Source organism: Gymnoscopelus microlampas (assembly GCF_963454915.1).
Source record: "Gymnoscopelus microlampas genome assembly, chromosome: 16".
NCBI classification, from domain to species: domain Eukaryota; kingdom Metazoa; phylum Chordata; class Actinopteri; order Myctophiformes; family Myctophidae; genus Gymnoscopelus; species Gymnoscopelus microlampas.
The window spans coordinates 1,619,532-1,642,500 of NC_139953.1; the positions used below are offsets into that span (position 1 = coordinate 1,619,532).

At 41.3% G+C, this 22,969-nt stretch overlaps 2 protein-coding genes across 4 annotated transcripts in view; both read right to left on the minus strand.

Annotated features, from left to right (window-relative positions):
- Positions 1-22,969, minus strand: part of LOC311062582 (uncharacterized protein) — a gene marked incomplete at both ends in the record, with an annotated part of 94,774 nt that overhangs the window by 36,644 nt on the left and 35,161 nt on the right. The window lies entirely within an intron of this gene.
- tnfaip2a (tumor necrosis factor, alpha-induced protein 2a) overlaps positions 1-22,969 on the minus strand; it is a 29,405-nt gene that overhangs the window by 6,151 nt on the left and 285 nt on the right. For 2 of the 3 annotated variants that reach the window (XM_084082507.1, XM_084082508.1), the window contains exons 2-13: positions 21,778-21,990; positions 19,507-19,608; positions 15,634-15,935; positions 13,601-13,719; positions 11,571-11,723; positions 10,334-10,448; positions 7,366-7,488; positions 4,431-4,525; positions 3,478-3,570; positions 2,790-2,919; positions 1,632-1,757; positions 454-609 (exon numbers count right to left, since the gene is read on the minus strand). In XM_084082507.1, coding sequence (XP_083938633.1) covers positions 454-609; positions 1,632-1,757; positions 2,790-2,919; positions 3,478-3,570; positions 4,431-4,525; positions 7,366-7,488; positions 10,334-10,448; positions 11,571-11,723; positions 13,601-13,719; positions 15,634-15,935; positions 19,507-19,608; positions 21,778-21,946 — 1,683 coding nt within the window. In that variant the 5' untranslated portion in view covers positions 21,947-21,990. The remainder of the gene's footprint in view (positions 1-453; positions 610-1,631; positions 1,758-2,789; positions 2,920-3,477; positions 3,571-4,430; positions 4,526-7,365; positions 7,489-10,333; positions 10,449-11,570; positions 11,724-13,600; positions 13,720-15,633; positions 15,936-19,506; positions 19,609-21,777; positions 21,991-22,969) is intronic. The other variant, XM_084082509.1, reaches the window with a different exon arrangement.

Genomic DNA, 22,969 nt, shown 5'->3' on the forward strand with positions numbered 1-22,969 from the left:
TCAAAATTACATAGTGAACCAGACTATGTTATTGTGTATTATTGTTTGTCTTTAAATGTTTTGATGAATTGAATAGACAGCCAGGACCCCAATGGAAACAAAACATAGTGCTTTCTTGGGTTTATCCTTTTAGCATGAAACTGTACCTCTGTGCTTTTTTTTGTTGTTGCAAAGTGTTAATAAAGTATTCAATCAATCAATCAAAAAAGGAAGAGCGGCCCTATTTCTTGCAAATATGACTGCTGTTGTGTGCGTTCCCAACGGCCATCGTCCTAATGATACATGCACACTGTGTGTCTGTCTTTCACATATCTCCAAAACTCCTACTTCCTAAAAGTTAAAGTGTGTGTGTGTGTGTGTGTGTGTGTGTGTGTGTGTGTGTGTGTGTGTGTGTGTGTGTGTGTGTGTGTGTGTGTGTGTGTGTGTGTGTGTGTGTGTGTGTGCGCGCGTCACCTGGTCAGTGAAGTAGAGGTTGAGGTTGTGGGCGTCGCCGAGCATCAGCCTGGCTGCCGTTTCCTGTTCCTGTCTGCTCTTCATCCTCAACTTCCTCTTCATCATCCTCCTCACGTACTCCACCGACACCACAGCGTGAAGCCTGGAGACTAATACCTACACACACACACACACACACACACACACACACACACACACACACACACACACACACACACACACACACACACACACAGATGGTACAGATTATGAACGCCTGTTTGAAACTCTAGTGAGGAATGTTCCGCAGACACACAACAGAGCTGTTTGAGTTGAACTGCAGCTCCGCACTGCAGACAGTTGCTCACAGTTGCTAAGACACATTTATTCCCATTTTCTTAACCACTTGTCTTTAACGCTCTATATTTAGCGAAATTGACCTGAGTTGGCGCTGCGCATTGGTGCGCTCTTTTATCCCTCTACACCACCGTTTCCCATAGTCCGGTGTTTTCGCGCAACATTTTGATGGAATCGTGCACGGTGCACTTTACGATAAAAGCATGAAATTTGGCACACAGTTAGAGCATGCCATAAGGAACATTTTTGGCTGTAGGGCCATCGCAGATTTTTTCCGTAGTAACCATGGCAGCCATTTTCCAAAATGGCCACCACCTATTATGTTATTTTACCAGTAACTGACCAGGTTCTAGACCACCTAGGATCTTGATTCTGGTGACTAATCCTACATTTCCAAAGATGAGGAGGTGGGGCGGCTCAGGGGTAGAGTGGCCGGGTAGAGTGAACTGGAAACCCAAGTTTCCCAGTTCGATCCCGGGCTGGGGCGCTCCCCCAGAGTTAGTGTCGAAGTGTCCCTGAGCAAGACGCTGAACCCCTAATTGCTCCCGATGAGCAGGTTGGAGCCTTGCATGGTTTCCTCTGCCATGTGTGTGTGAATGGGTGAATGGCACAATCAATGTAAAGTGCTTTGGATAAAAGTGCTATATAAATGCACCATTTACCATTTACAGGCTTGCTGGCCTAGCGGTCCAGGCGTATAGACAGCGTGTCCGACCTTTACTGTGTGTGTCACCCCCCCCCCATTTCTCGTCAGCCCACTATCCTAACAGTAAAGGCAGAAAAAAAAATATATATATCTTTAAAAAAAAAGACAGACAGACAGACAGACAGACAGGTCTCACCTCCATGCAGGTGGGTTTGATGTCAGAGAGGTGAGACAGGTGCTCATGCAGACAACTCAGCAGTCCGTCCACAACCTTCTCTCCATCCTGCATCCAACACTGAGTCCATACCCGTCTGTACCACACCTGTAACACACACGCACACACGCACACGCGCCGGCACACACACAAACACACACACACACACACACACACACACACACACACACACACGCGCGCGCGCGCGCGTTATTTGAGTAAAAGTACAAAAGTATTGGCATCAAAATATACTTAAAGTACCAAAAGTAAAAGTACTAAAATGTTTGAAAATAGAAGATCTACAAGTTGCACAACGTGTCGCGGTGCGACGCGTTGTGAGCTTGTAGATCTGCTATGTTCAAATAGCCTATGTATAAAATAGGGCTAAGGTGGTTCATGTGTGTTTACAAATACAATAATTTATATCTGCAAAGTAACTGGTAACTTTGTAGTTTTCAAATAATTGTAGCGGCATAAAAGTATAATATTTACCTCTGAGATGTTACCCCCCAAAATGATGTATTTGGGCCAGGACTCTGAAAATGTGTTGTGCCAGGGACCCCCAGAGAAGATTAACCCATTAAGACCTGAGGCGATTCTTAAAAAAAAATCTAAATCCTAACAGTTTTTTGAAAAAAAATTTTTTTCACGATTTAAAAAAAATAGCAGATCTACAAGCTTGTAGCGCGGCACTCGGTGCCACGCTATGAGCTTGTAGATTTGCTATTTTTTGAATAGCCAAAGAAATCTAAAGTGACAGAGAGATGCGTTCCAGGTCTGAAAGGGTTAATAAAAAAAAAAATCTAAATTTATTATTAGACGTTTTTCAAACACTTTCAAGATTTTTCCAAAATGTTCAAAAATAGCAGATGCACAAGCCTCGCGGAGACGCACAAAGTGACACACTGCGAGCTTGTAGATCTGCTATTTTTGAGAACCATTGTTCTTGTGACTGGATCCATTGGAACACAGCGAATTAAAAATCCCATTTCCTGAAAAGTAATAGTTTTGGACGTACATGGTTTCCACACGACAGCGTCGCCATATAAGGTGAATAATAATTGTCCAAGCTCAGAGCCTTGTGGGACTCCGGAGGCAGATAAGACGTATAGGAATGAGAGACAGACGGGTGGCAGTGACCTTTAGCTCCAGGTGGATGGGACAGGTGAAGTATCCATAGCAACAGTCTTCCAGCTCAGACAGAGCAGTGAGACAGTTTGTCTTCACCTCCTCCGGCAGACAGACAGCCGCCTGCTGCTCCACGTAGTCTCTGTACAGACAGACAGACAGACAGACAGACAGACAGACAGACAGACAGACAGACAGACAATTGTTCAATCCCTCTTAAAATGATTTATAAATACACTGTGTGTGTGTGTGTGTGTGTGTGTGTGTGTGTGTGTGTGTGTGTGTGTGTGTGTGTGTGTGTGTGTGTGTGTGTGTGTGTGTGTGTGTGTGTGTGTGTTAGAGCTTTAATCAGGCCTAAATATTTGAGCCCGGCTCGACCCAGCCCGACAGAACGTCAAGCCCAGCCCGACCCAAAGCCCTGATTTTTCTAAACAAGCTTAATTGCTGCATGCAGCCTTTTCATTAAATCTTGGTAATTCATTAAGAACGGGAGTCATTCTACCCTTTTCCAACAGTCTATATTAAAAAAAAACAGTACAAAAATAGTTTGGATTACTTTGCTTGATGAGAAAGAGTTGCGATGGAGAAATCACATCCAATATATATGTGTCTGTGTGTGTGTGTGTGTGTGTGTGTGTGTGTGTGTGTGTGTGTGTGTGTGTGTGCGTGTGTGCGTGCGTGCACGCGACCGCGTTATTACCTGAATTGTTTGACACAGACCAGGTTTGCTTTCATCACCTTGTGACAGTTTGGATGTTTTTCTCTCACAAACTCTTCCAGACGACTCTTATAACTGAAACACATTCACACATGTTACATCTTATTGATGCACGTATACATGATCAGCAACACAAATGCAATCTGCAACTAGAAACACAGTAATGATGATGTCAAACAGGGATAACATTGATGCAGGTTTGTTTTGGGTTTTTTTATATTTAGGGATGTTGTTTACACAGTATCTGGTTTGAAGCAACTGGCCACCAAATTTGACACTATACATGTTCCCCCATCTTTATTGTTGTTTGATAGACAGACAGACAGACAGACAGACAGACAGACAGACAGACAGACAGACAGACAGACAGACAGACAGACAGACAGATAGATAGATAGATAGATAGATAGATAGATAGATAGATTCAATAAGACTGAGCAGGCCACTTCTTATCACCTGACAGGGGGGAGTTTCCCCGGTAGGACGTCGTGGAAGGAACACGTTATTCCAACCAGTTCCTTTCCAATGGAAAAGGTGATCAAACAAAAGAACAAAGAAAAAACAAAGGAGTTATCTACATATTTACACTAGTACCTGAGATAAGATATAGCCGGGCCACCTGTGACCTGATGGAGGGGAAAGGAACTGGTTGGAATAACGTGTTCCTTCCAGGCGTTACGGCCTACTGGGGAAACTCCCCCCTGTCAGGTGATAAGAAGGTCAGTTGGCTCTCATGCATTGAAGGAGGCATGAGCTCGGCTCTGGGCTCTCTAGGCTGGCAGGGGGAGTGTAGCGCCCAGCATAACTTAGATAGACATTTGGCACTGGGTGAAAAGGGGGTTGCAAAATCGTGGGATAAAAAAATATATAAGGAAATTCTGTCTGTCTATGTATGTAGTAAACAGTGGACAGTGTAGATAGTTAGGTAGTATTACCTCATCAGGAAGCAGTGTAGTTGTGCAGTGATCCTGTGTGTGTGGCTCTGCTCTCTGAGAACACACGTGGCCTCGGTCACTGAGCTGTTCACAGCCTGGAGAGACACATTAGGGGTGCAAACATCAATCAAAGTTTGATATAGTTGATACAATGTTGATAGTCAATAATTAAGTACAAACCGATGACAATCCAGTCCTGTATTGCGCTGATCAGAGCAATGGTTACTGAGTTATGGCCATTTGAAGTGTTAACCCATTAAGACCTGAGGCCGATTCTTAAATGATTTTTTATGACAAAGACCGAAAAAAATAAAAAAATAAATCTCTCCTGACATCCTGACTGGCAGTTCATTAATTCTCTCTCTCTCTCTCTCTCTCTCTCTCTCTCTCTCTCTCTCTCTATCTCTCTTAACAGCGTGCATGTGTTTCTGGGAGAGAGAGAGAGAGAGAGAGAGAGAGAGAGAGAGAGAGAGAGAGAGAGAGAGAGAGAGAGAGAGAGGTAGAAAGAAAGAGTGTGTCACACGCTGTTAAGTTACACCTATTTCCTGTTAATAATAACCAGTGTAAAATGTGTTTGGTGCAGATTGGAGCAACAGTGTTGAGTCCTCGCTGGCTGACGAGCCAATAGGATAACAACAGCACAGCGCCCTGATGAAGAGCTGTTGGTGGTCAAAACATGTTGCCGTTTGCCTTGTTTTAATAACGGCCGTTTCCTTCTTCTACTATTGAGTGCCCGGATCCTCTGTTTTTTTTCTCCACGAGCACCTGTGACACTTTGTTGAACTACTTTGAACTCGGTTCTCTATGTGAGCACCTGGTCGTGTTTAGAGAAGTTGTCAAAACACATTGATATGGAATGGTTATTGTGAAAAATATAGTGAAAGACTCTATACTAGGTATATTTAAAAACAAAACAAAAAGTTGAGTTAAAAAGGTTACAAAAGTATGTCACTTTACCAGTCTGGAGAGACATAAGACAACATGACTGAACTGTTTAACAGGGACACAGGGAAAGTTTCTGTTCTGTTTTGTTTCTGTATTGTTTTGTCTTGTTTTGTTCTATCATTGATGTGAAAAGGAAACTGCACTGAGATATGTCCCGACGACACTGCAAATGAGGGCAACCCCCCATGTCTTTCGAGAATAAATAAAGGTTTTAAAAGTGTGTGACATGGGGGAGGTGGGGGGAGGGCCATTGCCCAGGCATTGCTTTCATGAGTCCAGTTGTCAGAGGGGGGGGGCTCTTTACCAGATTATTTATGCTGTTGAACACTCGGCTGAGCTGTTAGTAGTCTAACAGCATTCTCACATAGGAGCTTTAGGAGCTGTTCTCCAGTTGGGAGAGGCCAGTGTGTAGCGTTGTACTGTAGCTATGGCCTACGGATGTGTTGTGTTCTGTCTGTATTATTAATGTGTGGGAGGTCGAGTGTCAACTTGCTGTTGATCAGCAAGTTGGCAACTTAGGCTCCCAGCCATTTAGATGTGTCATAGTGTTATATAAATACTTGACATGACTTGTCCTACAGAGACACAAACTGTCTGTTCACTGGACAAGAACTAAATGGGAAACCAGTTTAACAATATAATAGTCACGCCATTAAATAGCATATTAAACAACCATTAAAAAAATCATATCATGCATATCAAACTGTAAACACTGGCCCGGAGCATATCAAACTGGGGTCCTCAAAATGAAAAAGGAAAAGAATAGGATCTATTCACAGCAGCCATATTATGAAGACATTCACAGGTGTTACCAATGATACTAATGAAGGCTCTGTTCCATTCTGGTCAAACAGAGTCAGGGTGCTGATATTGTGCATGTTGGCTCACTGGAAACACTCTGTAATACCAGTGGGTCTACAGTTGGGGTCCAGGGACCCTCATGGGCTTCCAAATGGCCCCTTACAGGTGTGTAACTCTGAGAGTGTACAAATGGAACCAAATGGACCCATAAGGGTTCATTTGGTTCCATTTGTACACTCTCAGAGTTATGGGGGTCGTGGAAACCACTGTGCTACACTAAATGGAACAGAGCCTTCATTAGTATTATTGTTAACACCTGTGAAGGAAGTGATAATATGGCTGCTGTGCATAGAGCCTATTAGCTCGAACTTCATGTGTTGTTGGCATGGTGAGAGACGCAGTGTGGGTGTGGCTGTGTATTCATTGTGTCATTGTAAAACATGGTCACATTGTGTGTGTGTGTGTGCGTGTGCGTGTGCGTGTGCGTGTGCGTGTGCGTGTGTGTGTGTGTGTGTGTGTGTGCGCGTACGCACGCGTGCGTGCGCGTTGCTTTCATTGTGTCATTGTAACACATGGTCGCATGGGGTCAAACTATAGAAAGGCAGCAGGGTGGGGTTCCTCTGTGATACTGTTACGCTATGAATGACCTGCAGCTCACATGTCAACCTGTTCAACTCCTACTACCACTCTAAACACCTAGCTGAACAGCAGTGATGGAAAGTAACTAAGTACATTTACTTAAGTACTGTACTTAAGTACAATTTTGAGATATTTGTACTTTACTTGAGTATTTCCAATTTCCAATACTTTTACTTCTACTCCACTACATCTCAGAGGCAAATATTGTACTTTTACTCTTTAAGTATTTGAAAACTTTAGTTACTAGTTACTTTTCAGATATAAACTATGATATAATGAAACATACATTAACCACTTTAGCCCTATTTTATACATAGGCTATTTTCAAATATTTAGTACTTTTACTTTTGGTACTTTAAGTACATTGTGATGCCAATGCTATTGTACTTTTACTCAAGAAAAATCTCAAGAGAGAGAGAGAGAGCGCGAGATGTTTGTTGACAGTTGATACAGTACGCGTCCTTTATGAACACAGGTGGAGCACAAACTTAGCATGCATGTGGTTTGAAACCCTTCTGAGAAGGAAAGTAGTCAAATTATGATGATGCACCTCCAGAACGAGGACTGCCAGAGGGCTGAAACAGTAGCTGTCAATCATCTCAGGACTCCGCCCACTCTGCCAATGCTCCACTTCCTGTGTCAGAGCCGTGGAAACCCAGCTGTTCACCTTGTCCTGAATGAGAGGAGAGGAGAGGATAGGGGAGGATAGGGGAGGGGAGAGGGGAGGGGAGGGGAGGAGAGGTTAGAAGGGAGATCAAGGTTTTCAAAAAAATATATATAAAAATATTGACAATTGGAAGTACAGTACTTGAGTACACGTAGTTACTTTACACCACTGACATTACATACAATACAGTATACATATATCCATTATGTCCAAACTAGCTTGTGAAATGGGACTTTTATATTTGGTATTTCAAGTGTACTTTGATGCCAGAATCTTTCCACTTTAAATCAAGTACAAATGTTGAATACAGGACTTTAGCGTCTTTGAGGCATATTGTATGGGTGTGTATTTGTGTAACTCTGAGAGTGTTCAAACGGAACCAAATGGACCCTTAAGGCTCCAGTAGCAGTAACTCAGGAAATGGGGAAACAAAGAACCTGCATGTGTTCCAATTTATCCAATGGTTATTATTTAGTCACAAAGCTCTTGTTAATACTTGTCAGTGGTTCAACGTGTATAGAACCCGCAGACACACATAACCTTTTTTCACTTAAAGATTTTTATATATAGCAAAATAAATTGTGGATCTACAAGCTCACAACGTGTCTCATCGCGACGTGTCGTGAGCTTGTAGATCGGCTTTTGTGTTTTTGCCGTTTTTTGTGTGACACTGTAGTAGGATGTCGGGCATTAACCCATTGAGACCTGAAGCCGATTCTACATATCTCCTAAATCTCAACAGCATTCTGAAAAACCTATGTTTCTATATCAGTGGTGGTCAATCTTTTTCATGTCAAAAATTATATGTATTTGGCCGCGGACCCCCATCAAAATATTTTGTTCCAGGGACCCCCCAGAAGCAAAGATTTGAGTTAAAAATGTTCACTATAAAATATATATAAAGATTTGCACACATTTTTACGATTTTTCAAAAATAGCAGATCTACAAGCTCGTAGCGCGGCACTCGGTGCCGCGCTATGAGCTTGTAGATCTGCTATTTTTGAAAAATCGTAAAATAATGCGTTTTAGCTCAAATCTAAAAATGACACAGTTCCAGGTTCCTTAATGGGTTAATTTACGGGACAAAATATGAAAATATGAAGATACAAGGTACAAGTTTCACATTTTTATGGGGTTTTTAGTCACCATGATTGAGCAGAATATTATCAGTGGTGGAAAAAGTACTCAAATTCTTTACTTAAGTAAAAGTACCAATACCGCAATATAAAAATACTCTGTTACAAGTAAAAGTCCAGAATTCAAAATTTACTTGAGTAAAAGTACAAAAGCATTGGCATGAAAATGTACTTAAAGTATCAAAAGTAAAAGTACAAAAATATTTGAAAATAGCAGATCTACAAGCTCACAACGCGTCACATCGCGACGCGTTGTGAGCTTGTAGATCGGCTATTTTCAAATAGCCTATGTATAAAATAGGGCTAAAGTGGTTAATGTATGTTTCATTATATCATAATTTATATCTGAAAAGTAACTAGTAACTAAAGTTTTCAAATACATGTAGTGGAGTAAAAGTACAATATTTGCCTCTGAGATGTAATGTAGAGTAGAAGTAAAACTATTGGAAATTGGAAATACTCAAGTAAAGTACAAATACCTCAAAATTGTACTTAAGTACAGTACTTAAGTAAATGTACTTAGTTACTTTCCACCACTGAATATTGTGCAGTAAAGTGCAATCAACAACAACAGTGACTGAATATATGAAGAACATAATAGGATGTGTGTCGTAATAATCAAAGAATGCATGGGAAAGAGAAGACCCATGGGCCTCGTACTCATGGCAGGAAGAGAAAGGTGGAGGGGAGATAGAGACAGAAAGTAGTACTATAAATATTGTTGCGTGAAGAGCTTGCCTACGCTATGCTCATGTAACCTAACTTAAGTACTGCACTTAAAGGGATATTTCACTTTCAGAAAAAAGTTTTGGTGATTTTATCATCTACCTTTGTGAGCCCCCCAGACAGTTTTTAAGTTGCTCGATTCAGTATTTAGATATTTGATATTAATTTTCCCCAAAAAATATTAAAAATAAATGAAAATAGTAATCGAAAAAACACGCCCCCTCACGTATTAGGGGGGCGGTAGGAGACGGGTGAACCAAGGACGGGTGTTTTTGCTGAATCTAGCATGTTAAAAATGGAGTTTGAAGTTACAATGGGTTTGTATGGGAAGGGGGCGTGTCTGATAAAATGAATATCTAATATCTAAATATTGAATCAAGCAACTTAAAAACTGTCTGCGGGGCTCACAAAAGCCTGAGTAGACGATACAATCACCAAAAGTTTTTTTGAAAGTGAAATATCCCTTTAAGTACAATTTTTACTTTACTGGAGTATTTCCAATTTTCAGTACTTTTACTTCTACTCCACTACATCTCAGAGGCAAATATTATACTTTTATCTACTACAATTATTTGAACACTTTAGTTACTAGTTACTTTTAAGACGTGCCTGATTATTATCGCAAAATACACTACCACTTCCGCCCTATATGTATATCGACCATTTGAAAATAGCAGATCTACAAGCTCACAATGCGTCGCATCGCGACCACCACTGAATACAAGCTATATTGAAGATCCACAACCGACTGAGACTTCGAATCATTCTCTGGTGAAACAGATTCCTGCCAAATCTACTTCACAGGTCTCTGAACTGTCCACAGTCCACCAATGAGACACAGAGTGAGTACACAGACATGGTGGCATCTTATAACGAACATTAGTGAGGACTATTTCTATGAAGATAAGGTTGAAAATGGGTGAATTGCTCCTTTAAGGAACAGAGAGGAGAGGAGAGGAGAGGAGAGGAGAGGAGAGGAGGTGTGTACCTGTTTGTGTGTAAGGTACTGCTCCTCCAGCAGTGTGTGGTCCTCAGGAGGAACCAGTGTTCCCAGGGTGTGTGTCTCTATGTGAGAACACAGCTCTGCATGGCCCAGGATGTCCCTGTGTGGGAGACACACTCGTTAGTTAGTTGCTACCGACTTTAAAACAGCCCTACATTTTTTTTTCCTACTCTGTAGATATAGTGTTTTATATGATGTGATGTTATTAAATGTTTGGTGCTATTTTTATATGTTGATGAATTGAATACCCAGGACCCCAATGGAAACAAGACTGCAAGGACGTTTTTGGTGTTATCCTTCCTCCGTTTGACTGTACTCATTTCTGTCTAATAAAATATTCAATCAATCAATCGAAGCGGCTTCCGGAACTTCCGCCAATCAGGATGGAATATAAAAAATCGGACGGATCCATCTTGATCACTTGACTAGAGATAACAGATAATGTGTACCGATTTGCGGGATGTTTGGACAACATTTGTAGGAGTAATATAAAAAAATGTTTGCAAAAATTCAAGTGACATTTCTTCCTCTGCCTAGTGGGAATGTGCGTGAAAACATTCACGGAAATTGCACACTGCGTTCGTGATTTGAGGCATTTTGTTCAAAACGGACCAATCCTGCAAACTTTGGATTCCAATCTTAGCCAATCAGGATGAAATATGAAAAATCGGACAGATCAGTCTTGATCACTTGACTATAGAGATAATGTGTACCGATTTGTGTGATGTATGGATGCAATTTGTAGGAGTAATATGAAAATATGTGTTTTGCAAATATTGGCCTCCTGGTGGCGCTATAACAGGCCGATCTGAAAACATTGGGGCAGAGGTGCTGCTCTGGCACCCAGGGAGTGTGTGTGTGTGTGTGTGTGTGTGTGTGTGTGTGTGTGTGTGTGTGTGTGTGTGTGTGTGTGTGTGTATATATAGCACAGCATATTTTCAGATGGGGGTCCGCGGACAAATACATATTCATTTGGGGGTCCTTGAGATGGAAAATGTTTGAAGGATACTGGTTCAAACAACATTTGGAAGTAAACCCAAATAAGCAAACAGAGCATTCTACACTTTAGAAACAAACCCAAACAAACCGCAACTACCAATATTTACAGAAAAGCAAAATCACTTAGAATAAGCAGACATGGCAACACTGACTGTAACATGCATAAAGCTGCCCTATCTGATGGGCAATGCAGTATACGCAGTATACATGCCCTGGAACGTACTCAGGGTAGATGTGGTTGATCCAGACCAACAGGTATCCACAGTCCTCGGGCTCCAGCACAGAGTGGACTCGCTGCGTCAGCCTGCTGGAGAACACCTGATGGTACAGTCCAGTGTACAGGTTGACCACATCAATGTCCTCGGGGTAACACGACCTGTACGGGTGCAACACACAGCAATTTCATAATATCATCAATTTATAATCGATCCCTTTTTTGATTCCAATTTTGGTTACGTCCTAAAAAAATCTGAAATAGTGAAAAATGGCTAATCTACAAGTTCACGATGCGTCTTGTCGATTAGCCATTTTTGCAATGTTTTGTATGACACCGTTGCGCGATGTAGTATAAATGAATGTTTAAGTGGTCACTCAATTTGGTGACCCATTCTATTCTAAACCTCTCTAACACCTATCTGTACTGACTGGAACACATGGTAAAAAAAACGTTTTGGTAGCCTAGGTCACAGGTCTAGCCGAGATCACAGGTCACTAAACACAACATTTAGATTCCAGTACAGCCACACACTCACAGTGCACATAGACTGATTACATGTAAACATACTACAGTAATGTAGTAGAACAAAATGTAATCCTGATTAAAAAACCCACTGTAATTTATTATTATCACTGTCAGCAAATCAGACACATTTCAAATCCTCTGTGCCTCACTGCGGCTGCCTCTCTCTCTCTGTCTCGTTGAAACTTTCAGAGCCGAGCCGCTCTGTTTCACAATCACAGGAGTAGCCTACTGTAAAGTTCTGCGTGGAACTGTCTCGGAAAATGTAATGAATACACAAAGTTGTCTTACACACATGTGAAGATCAAGCTTCAGAGGCAACAGCTGTCTATTTCAGCGTCAGGTCACGTAACATGCAGGTTAAGCCAGGAATTATGGAATGCCCGCACGTTCCCAACCCGTAAACAAACATCACCACTTGAATTGAAATTCTTTATGAGGAGAGTCAGGAGACTGTACAAGATCAACACAAAAGCTTATTCAACTTTCCCAAAGTTGCATCTAACAGATGCATGGACACACTCGATTCCGACATATAATTACGACACCATACCTGTGAGTAGCCTATATTTGATTACTTTCTGACCAAATTAATCAATTAACCTTATGGCTTTTAGGCTATTGCTCATTATTCTGAAGAACATGTGTCAGCATGAAACTAATGATGCAACATGTTGAAACATCATAACACACGCTGCCACGAACAAAACCTGCGCGATTGTGGCCTAATATAATGAATCCCCCTATGCCAGATGAAGCTCTCTTTAGTCTTTTACATTCAAATCTGCTTTAACTGTTTTTATTGGCTATGTTTGAGCACCTGCGTGTCATTCATGTATTAAAAATGATAATGTCTGTTATTTTTGATCAGATGTCCGATTTTAATCATTCTGGACACTGTGACCGGGAGTTTCAAATCCTAGCACAACCTCTGATGTATATATATATATATATATATATATATATATATATATATATATATATATATATATATATATATATATATATACACACACACACACACACACACACACACACACACACACACACACACACACACACACACACACACACACACACACAGTGGTGGAAAAAGTACTAAAATGTTTTACTTAAGTAAAAGTATCAATATGAGTAGCAATGTAGAATGTAAAAGTCCGGAATTCAAAATTAACTTGCGTAAAAGTACAAAGCTATTGGTATCAAAATGTACTTAAAGTACAAAAAGTAAAAGTACTAAAATGTTTGAAAATAGCAGATCTACAAGCTCACAACGCGTTGCAACGTGATGCGTTGTGAGCTACAGTAGTAACTAAAGTAACTAGTAACTAAAGTTTTCAAATAATTGTAGTGGAGTAAAAGTACAATATTTGCCTCTGAGATGTAGTGGAGTCGAAGTAAAAGTATAGACAATTGGAAATACTCCAGTAAAGTAAAAGTACCTAAACATTGTACTTAAGTACAGTACTTGAGTAAATGTACTTGGTTACTTTACACCACCAAGCCCTACCCACCTGATCTGTCTAACCACGGTCAGCAGGTCGTCCTTGACGCGTCTCCCCACCTGACACACCTCTCTCTTCAGAGGGGAGGACAACACGTCTGACGACAGAGAAACGTCTTCTGCTGCTGCCTGCAAAACAATCACACATACACAGCAAAACTCTTTCCTCCATATTTCCATGTTTTTTTCCCTTAACCCATTAACCCATTAGGCGATTCTTTAAAAAAGTGTCATCACTCTCATGATTATACCACGCTGGCAGTAGCTTAACTCCTGTCCTGTGTTTCATTAGTGTGGTTGCCCTGACAGGGCAACCACACTATTGTGCAAGTGAAAAAGAAAGAGATAAGAGATTGGTTACATAGTTTAATTGATATTGATTTATTAGTGCATTAAATTTCCCCATCCACTTTAATGGAAAACTGAAAAAACTCAAATTCAAGTATTTGTTTCTCAAAAACCGTAAGGACTAGAGTTACAAGATTTGGAGGGGAGGTTCATAATTTAGTGCGAAATTATTCAAACAATAATTACACCAATCGGCCTCATGGTGGCGCTATAACAGCCCACTTTACGTTTTGGCCTATAACTCTTGAACCGTAGGTCGTAAAATAAAAATCTTTTTTTCACTAGATTCCTTGGGTCAAGACGCAACTCCCCATATAGGCCACGCCCATTTGCGTCAGGATAGATTTTCCGCCATTTTGAATTTTCTTCAGAACGCACTTTTAGCTCCTCCTCCCACATATTTTGTACACATTTCACAAAAACGGTTTGATTCAAAAACAAGGTTTTTAAAATGAAAAGCAGGTGATCTCAGGAGTGAGGTGACAATATGATTGACCCGTTACATTTGTGGGAGGGGCCTATTTATTTTGTGGGAGGGGCCTATTTCTTAAAATCAAAACGCCATGTATCACGAACGCAGGATCCGATCAGCACCAAATTCGAATGGCACGTCGCGCGGCCTCCGACGGTATTCCTCAAGTCCCGGTGGCGGCGACCCACGACCGGTGGCGGCGCAACCACACTTTGCAATTTCCCAGAATTGCCACACGTCTAGTTCTGACTGTTCTGCTGTTGCTGCTGTGACACCTGAATCTCTGCATGGGGATTCAATGGTGCTTGTTAACACATTCAGTGCCAGGTACTATAAAAAGTGTCCGTGGGGTGGAGGAGGGTCCCGTCTATCCACTGGAAAAACATTTCTTTTATCGCGATTGGCCATTTTTGAGCGATCGCCAGTTGAAAATGGCTGGTTTTCACCAAAACAAAATGAATCAGAGCTAGAAGTGTTTTTCTCCAAATCCTATCATTGGAGCGGATGGAAGTGACATTTATTTGGGATGACGTCACATCCGTTGATTCCTTCTAGCACAGTCGAGGGATCATTCCTACGTTGCGTTAGAGCGCCCTCTTGTGGAATTAAAAAAAAAATGTAAGAGACGTAGATCTACTTTTAAGGCAGCCAAAGCATTGATACTTTTACTAAGTAAAACATTTAGGCATGTAACGATTCACTCAACTCACGATACGATTCGAATCACGATTCGAGGTTCACGATACGATTCTTCACGATTTTTTTACGATTTTTTTAGCACATTTATTTTCCAGACAAATTACTGAAAACCTTGATTATTTATTTTACAAAAATCATATATTTTTAAAAAACTATATTTTCTCTTATCTTAGGCTGAAAAGCTTGGCCCTTCGGCAGTGAGGTCACAGCCGATTAATCCCACCCACTCTCCTCCTCGCCCCTCCCCTCCCCTATCCTTTCCTTTGGGGGGGGGGGGGGGGGGGGCGGATCAGAGGCGATGATTGACAGGCAAAATCCCTCACCAGCGACACCCGCAGGCAAAGATTTCTTTTTTCATTGCAGTTGAAACGGCTTTAGAAATGTGAGAGAAAAACACCTGCCATGGATCAATGGAGTGGATTTTTTTGTTAAAACTTTCTATACACGTTTGAAGGACCATGACAAAGACTTTTAATGTGTGGTAAAACTGAACGTCATGAAACCTTTAATGGGTTATTTTTTACCTTCAGTCTTGACTCCACCATCTTCCGCAGTAGCGTGTCATGCGTGTTCAGGCACCCGTGTGGACGCCACGCAGGGGGGGGCTCCTCGGCACGGCGGCGGTCCTCCCAGAGGGCGTCGTGCTCCTCCTGCTTCTGAACGACCCTCACCGCCCTCCGGAGCGCCTCCGTGCGGTCCGCGCCTCCCCCCCCCGACGGGGAGGAGAGGCAGAAGGAGTCATGGACGGCCGTCCACAGGCTGAGGAGCAGCAGCTCGTTATCTCTGTGCAGTCTGTCCACCTGCTCCTCGTCCTGGCAGCTGGTAGCTACACGTTTTTATGGAAGAAGTTAGAGAATTGTACATTGCATATAATGTCCGGCAGACACATCTTATGTCCGTATTTTAACTTTTTTCGTAAAATGAATGCCGTACTTCGCCATTCTATGTCACACAAAAGTAGCAAAAGTAGAAGATCTACAAGCTCGAAACGCGTCGCACTGCGACACGTTTTGAGCTTGTAGATCTGCTATTTTTTAATTGGAATCCTGAAAAGTTACATTTGTATTTCATTTGAAATGCATTTACTTATACTTATGTTAACTTTATGAACTTAAATACAAATACATTGGACATAAAAAAGACAATATCATTTTAATACTAGTCATTTAAGCTACTAATATAGACTGAAGTAATTAATGCGGGTCATGTTTGGAATTGTAACAGCTGAAATCAATAATATATCAGTATTAACCTGCGGGCCGCATTAAGTCAGAACATGGGAGTCTATCCCCATTTCACAATGACTTGAAATGGGGCTAGAGTTGGCGGTGGAGTTGGCGGTGCTCGGGTTCGAACCCATGACCTTGTGGCCGAGTGCTCTACCGACTGAGCTACCCAGACAGAGACTAGTGACACTATTTAAGGTTGTATTCTTAAAGGTATTAAGGGTTGTCACTCTTGTCACCTGACAGGGGAGAGTTTCCCTGGTTGGATGTAGCGCGTGGAAGGAACACATTATTCCAACCAGTTCCTTTCCCCTCCATCAGGCGCCCCGGCTGGCCAGGGGGAGGCAGTATAGTGACCAGGATTACTGCATGTTTTTGTGAGGGTACCTACCATAGGGAACACGGGGAGAACATGCAAACTCCACACAGAAAGGCCCTTTCACCAACCCCACCTAGGGTATGGGCACTGATGACGCGGAGGAGAGAACACGCCCACAGCGTCCCCTGCGGGAATCGAACCCAGGACCTTTCTAGCTGTGAGGCGACAGCGCTACCGACTGCGCCACCGTGCCCCGTCCAGTACAGCTCTTTAACAAACATAAAACGCACTTTCCATAACCATTTTATCCAATCAGGAGAGAGAGCTCATACAGGATACAGGATAAACAAGTGAAATTGGAAGTGATGACACAAAGAAATGTGCAGACTAAATTTGACCTGGATCCCTATAACATTGAAGCTGATAAATGGGTACTCTCTCCTGATTGGGTGAAAATGTGCACACCACCTGAAAATGTATTGTATGTTTATTAAACAGCTGGAGAGACAGGGACCCCCTGTTACTAAAACAAACACTCTATAGCAATGATTACTATTGAATATAGTGCCTTAACCTTTTAACAAAAACACTTTTAGTTTTGAACAAAACATTCAGTGGTGGAAAAAATACTCAAATTCTTTACTTAAGTACAAGTACCAATACTGATATATGAAAAGTAACTAGTAACTAAAGTTTTCAAATAAATGTAGTGGAGTAAAAGTACAATATTTACCTCTGAGAAGTAGTGGAGTAGAAGTAAAAGTATTGGAAATTGAAAATACTCAAGTAAAGTACAAATACCTCAAAATTGTACTGAAGTACAGTACTTAAGGAAATATACGTAGTTACTTTCCACCACTGCAAAACATATCACTTACCCTACCTTTAATGGAGGTTAAATTGTTTTATATGTTTTATTTATTTTAATATTATAGGACGACTTCACCCATTTTCAACCTATCTTCATATAATTGGTCCTCACTAATGCTCATTATAATATGGTGATGTTTTTGTCTACTGGGTCTGTGTCTCAGAGGAGGGCTGTGAAACCCACCTACCAGTGACATCATCGATGGGGAATCCAAGCTAAAAAAAACGTCAGGCTTTCTATTCCTGGAAGGTTAACATGCTATAATGGAAGCCATTGTTGTTCTCACGTTCATATAAATCTAAATCATTTTTTTTAAATAATCTGCCTAATGATGATGTCACTGGTAGGCGGGTTTCCGAAGTGTCCACAACACTCCTATGACACAGAGTAAAAGAAAATGGTACCATTTTATCATGAGCATTAGTGAGGAGCAATTATATGAAGATAGGTTGAAAATGGGCAAAGTGGTCCTTTAACTTATGTTTATGTGGCATGCTGTGTTTTCTGTACATGTATGTACTTTTTTGGGGACTATTTATTGTAATTTACTTCACAGCAGTGGTTCTCAAAGTAGGGTCTGCGTTGGTTCCAGGGGATCCTGGTGTAAATGATTGATAATTAGGAACCAAATGGACCCTACAGGTCTGTAACTCTGAGAGTGTACAAATGGAACCAAATGGACCCTTACAGGTCTGTAACTCTGAGAGTGTAACAAATGGAACCAAATAGACCCTTACGGGTCTGTAACTCCGAGAGTGTACAAATGGAACTCTTTTATAATAAAGTTAAGAAAATGTTTTAGGGTAAAGTGACCTGTGGTTTCTTAAATGTGTGAGGTGATGTTTTGTTAGGATAGATACTGTAATAAGCCCACTTTGTACTTTGAGAAGGGGGGGGGGGGGGTTGAGCTCTCCTTTACTCCTCTCTGAGGTTGTGCCTAAGGCTCAGTCTTCTCTTAGCTAAATCATTCAGCATTTTGTTTATAGCAGGATCCATTTTTCCACATCAGAACCAAATGGACGCTTACAGGTCTGTAACTCTGAGAGTGTACACATGGAACCAAATGGACGGTGACGGGTCTATTTGGTTACATTTGTACACTCTCAGAGTTATAGGGGTCCTTGAAATGAAAAATAATCATAATTTGAACTGGGGACCCCCCCACCCTGAACTGGGGACCCCCCCCACCCTGACAAGCAGGGGTAGGAGTTGAGGCATTACATTTAGTTTGACTCAGTTCTACAGACAAATATTGTGAAAATAGCCGATCAACAAGCTCACAATGCCTCACAACGCAGGGTGTTGTGAGCTTGTACAATTGACAATTTGGCCAATGTTTGAGCATTACTTTTGATGCAGTAATGGTCTTTTTTCATTTAATTTCTTTTCTTTTCTTTTTTCTTTTTTAGGTATTAGGTATTAAAAGTCCTTAACCCATTGAGACCTGAAGCCGAGTCTCCTAAATCTCAACAGTTTTCTGAAAAACGTATGTTTCTATATCAGTGGTTCTCCAACTTTTTCATGTCAAGGTATAATTCAAATAAAGTCAAGGTAAAATGATATGTATTTGGCCGCCGACCCCCATCAAAATATGTTGTTCCAGGGACCCCCCAGAAGCAAAGATTTGAGTAAAACATGTTCGCTTTAAAAATATATATATTCAAAGATTTGCACACATTTTCACGATTTTTCAAAAATAGCAGATCTACAAGCTTGTAGAGGGGCACTCGGTGCCGCGCTATGAGCTTGTAGATCTGCTATTTTTGAATAGCCAAAGTGTAAAATAAAGCTTTTTAGCTAGAATCTAAAAATGACACAGTTCCAGGTCTTAATGGTTTAAATTGTCACTTCCCTGTCATCTGGGGACCCCCCAAAAAAAGAAATCATGTGGGGACCGACCCACAGGTTGAGAACCACTGTTTTACAGGAGCACATTGTGAATGTTCGCGTTTCAACTAGAATGTGGTGAAGGTGACAACACGCCTACCTCCAAACAGCGCCTCTTCTCTGCCGAGCAGCTCCCTGCAGGCCTCCTCCAGGAGACCGTGTCTCAGCTGCTCCTCAAAGCTCAGCACTTCTTCCCCTGCAAGATCATTGGAGTTTTGCCGTTTTTAATCAGTTTTCATTTTTGGGCGGTGTAGCCGCCCCTATATGTGAAGTTGGGACATTGACATTTGCTGCACTGTGATTGGCCACCCATTGTACCCCCCTAACCCTGCACTGTGATTGGCCACCCATTGTACACCCCTAACCCCTACACATTCAATGCAAATCTATACTTTTCTTTAAGTGATTTCCATCACTTCCATCACTGTGATGACCACTAGCTGCACTGTGATTGGCTGACTCTATTGGCTGACTCTATCCAGCACTGTGATTGGCTAGCGAGACACATGATGAAATTAACAACCTATAAATAGGACTATGCACTTAAAAAAAAAACATTTTTTTTAAGTGAGCTTCCAAAAAAAAGTGATGACCACACCGTCCACTTCACACTGGGTGTGATTTTTATTACGTTATTGACTTTGGGTTTATCAAATATCTAAATAAATACTGAATCAAGCTATATAACAACTGTCCTGGGGGATGTGTTGGATACAGTCTGTATTTGATACAGTCTGTTTCTGGCGGACATTTTGTTAATTTGGCGGCAGTAGCGATTTCTCACCGTCAGCAGATACTTCATACCCATATGAGCTCATTTGTTTATTTTTGGAACACAGTTCTTATACGCCGTCATATTAAAGGGACTACACCATGAATTTAAAAAATAACAATAATATTTAATATCATATTGTTTATGTCTCTCAAACGTTTTTCAAAAGGTTTGAGCCTAAATCAAGCCTCAGATATACTCATTCCAACTAACTTTTCTCTGGCTTATAAAGCACTTTCACCTGCAATACCACATTGTCCTGTTTGGCACGGGGCGCTATTGAACCAGTTTGTATGCATGTTATCTCCTGGTTCTGTGTGGAAAAAGTAAAAAAAAATAAGTTTTTTTTTAACTGAAAAACGGGAGGAATTGTTCCCTGACGTGACGTAGGCAGGGGGACCAAATCAGTTTGGCCTGTCTTTAGACCAATTTACAGAAAACCCCAGATTTGCTGTGAAAGCCTGAGTGTTCAAACTGGGGTATTTTTGAGGATAGAAGAGAGGTAGGGGAGACCAAAAACACACAAAAAAGAAGAAAAAGTTCAAATTCATGGCGTAGTCCCTTTAAACACGTCTATGGGAATTCAGAATGGGGGGGGGGGGGCGTGACGTCAGACTTGGGTGCTCTGTTAATGTCCTACTCCTTCATACAAGAGTGTGAAAATAGCAGATCTACATGAGCTTGTAGAGCTGCGATTTTCACTATTTAAGTCCAAAACCGTTCCTTAAATTTTAAGGAAGGTTTTTTTGGACATTTGAACGTTTGGACGTTTTCCACCCGAAAGCACCGATGTATTACATATATCCATAATATAACTTGTAGATCTGCTATTTTCGGTGAATGCCCCCCCCCCCCAGCACGGTGGGTTCAAGGGAGTTAATGTAAAGAAGCTTTTGCACCCCCCCTTCCTGGCGTAACTCTGAGGATCCCCCTAGGGCGATAACTTCTGCATTACTGGAACGCGGAAGTGCCGTTCTCAAACCCAAAACGTAAAAGGGTGACGGCTCTGCAAAAAAAACAAAACAATAGGCTCTATGCACAGCAGCCATATTGTGAAGACATTCACAGGTGTTGCCAATGATACTAATGAAGGCTCTGTTCCATTCTGGTCATAACAGAGTCAGGGTGCTGATATTGTGCATGTTGGCACACTGGAAACACTCTGCTACACCAGTGGGTCTAAAGTTGGGGTCCAGGGACCCTCATGGGCTTCCAAATGGCCCCTTACGGGTGTGTAACTCTGAGAGTGTACAAATGGAACGAAATGGACCCGTAAGGGTCCATTTCGTTCCATTTGTACACTCTCAGAGTTATGGGGGTCGTGGAAACCACTGCGCTACACTAAATGGAACAGAGCCTTCATTAGTATCATTGGTAACACCTGTGAAAGAAGTGATAATATGACTGCTGTGCATAGAGCCTATTAAAGCGATAGAGGCACGCCGTCTGAAGCGAACTTGAAACGGGTGACGGCTTGGGACACAAGAGAAGATTTATATGATTATTTGGGGGGGGGGGGGGGGGTCAAATATAACTATTTGAAGAGTTTGAGAACCCTTGTTGTTGTTACCAGAGTAGTTTCTGTGAACTCACCGGGTGGGCTGTTGTCCTCAGCAGAAGGACAGGCGTGATGTTTGGACTTCCTGTCCTCTGCGGGATGTCTCTTGGTCCTCTTGACCAGCTCGGACAGCTTCAGTTTGTTCAGGTATTTGCCACGCGTCTCTTTGGCTCTCCCCGACGGCTCCGTCTTCACGTCCATCATATCTTCTCCCTTATTCGAACCAGCTGCGACTGCCGTCCCCTCTGCTGAAAATGCATTGGTCAATAAAGATTTATTTCCTTAAGTAAAAGTAGTAGGAATAACCCCAAATCAGTGGTGGAAAACGTACTGAAATGTTTTACTTAAGCAAAAGTACCAATACTGCAATATAAAAATACTCAGTTACAAGTAAAAGTCCAGAATTCAAAATTGACTTAATTAAAAGTACAGAAGTATTGGCATCAAAATATACTTAGAGTACAAAGAGTAAAAGTACTGAAATATTTGGAAATAGCAGATCTAAGCTCACAACGCGTCGCATTGTGAGCTTGTAGATCGGCTATTTTCAAATAGCCTAGGTATAAAATAGGGCTTAAGTGGTTAATCTGTTTAAATCATTGAAGTGGAGTAAAAGTACAATATTTGCAGTGGAGTAGAAGTAAGTATTGGAAATTGGAAATACAACATAAAGTACAAATACCTCAAAAATGTACTTATAAGTACAGTACTTAAGTAAATGTACTTAGTTACTTTCCACCACTGACCCCAATGCAGAAATACTCTGTTACAAGTAAAAGTCTTGTATTCCTTTTTTCTTCTTCATTTTTAAGCACAAAAGTAGTAGACTATGCTACTTGCATGAACATGTAGGCTTCTTAAAGGAGACTACCAAAAGTAAAAAGTGGTCATTATGCACAATGTCCCATTTCACAAGTTAACATCTTAAGAAAATAGCAGTTCTAGAAGCTCATGACAGGCGTTGTGAGCTTGTCGCAGCTTGTAGATCTGCTATTTTCAAATATTTTAGAACTTGTACTTTTGGTACTTTAAGTTCATTTTAAAACCGATACTTTAGCACTGTTACTCAAGTACATTTTGAATTCCGGACTTTCACTTGTAACAGAGTACTTCTACATTGCAGTATTGATACTTTTACTTGAGTAAAACATTTGACTACTTTTTCCACCACTTAACTGTTACTTTCCAGGATTCAAATTCCTAAAACAGCAAAAGCAGCAGATTGCA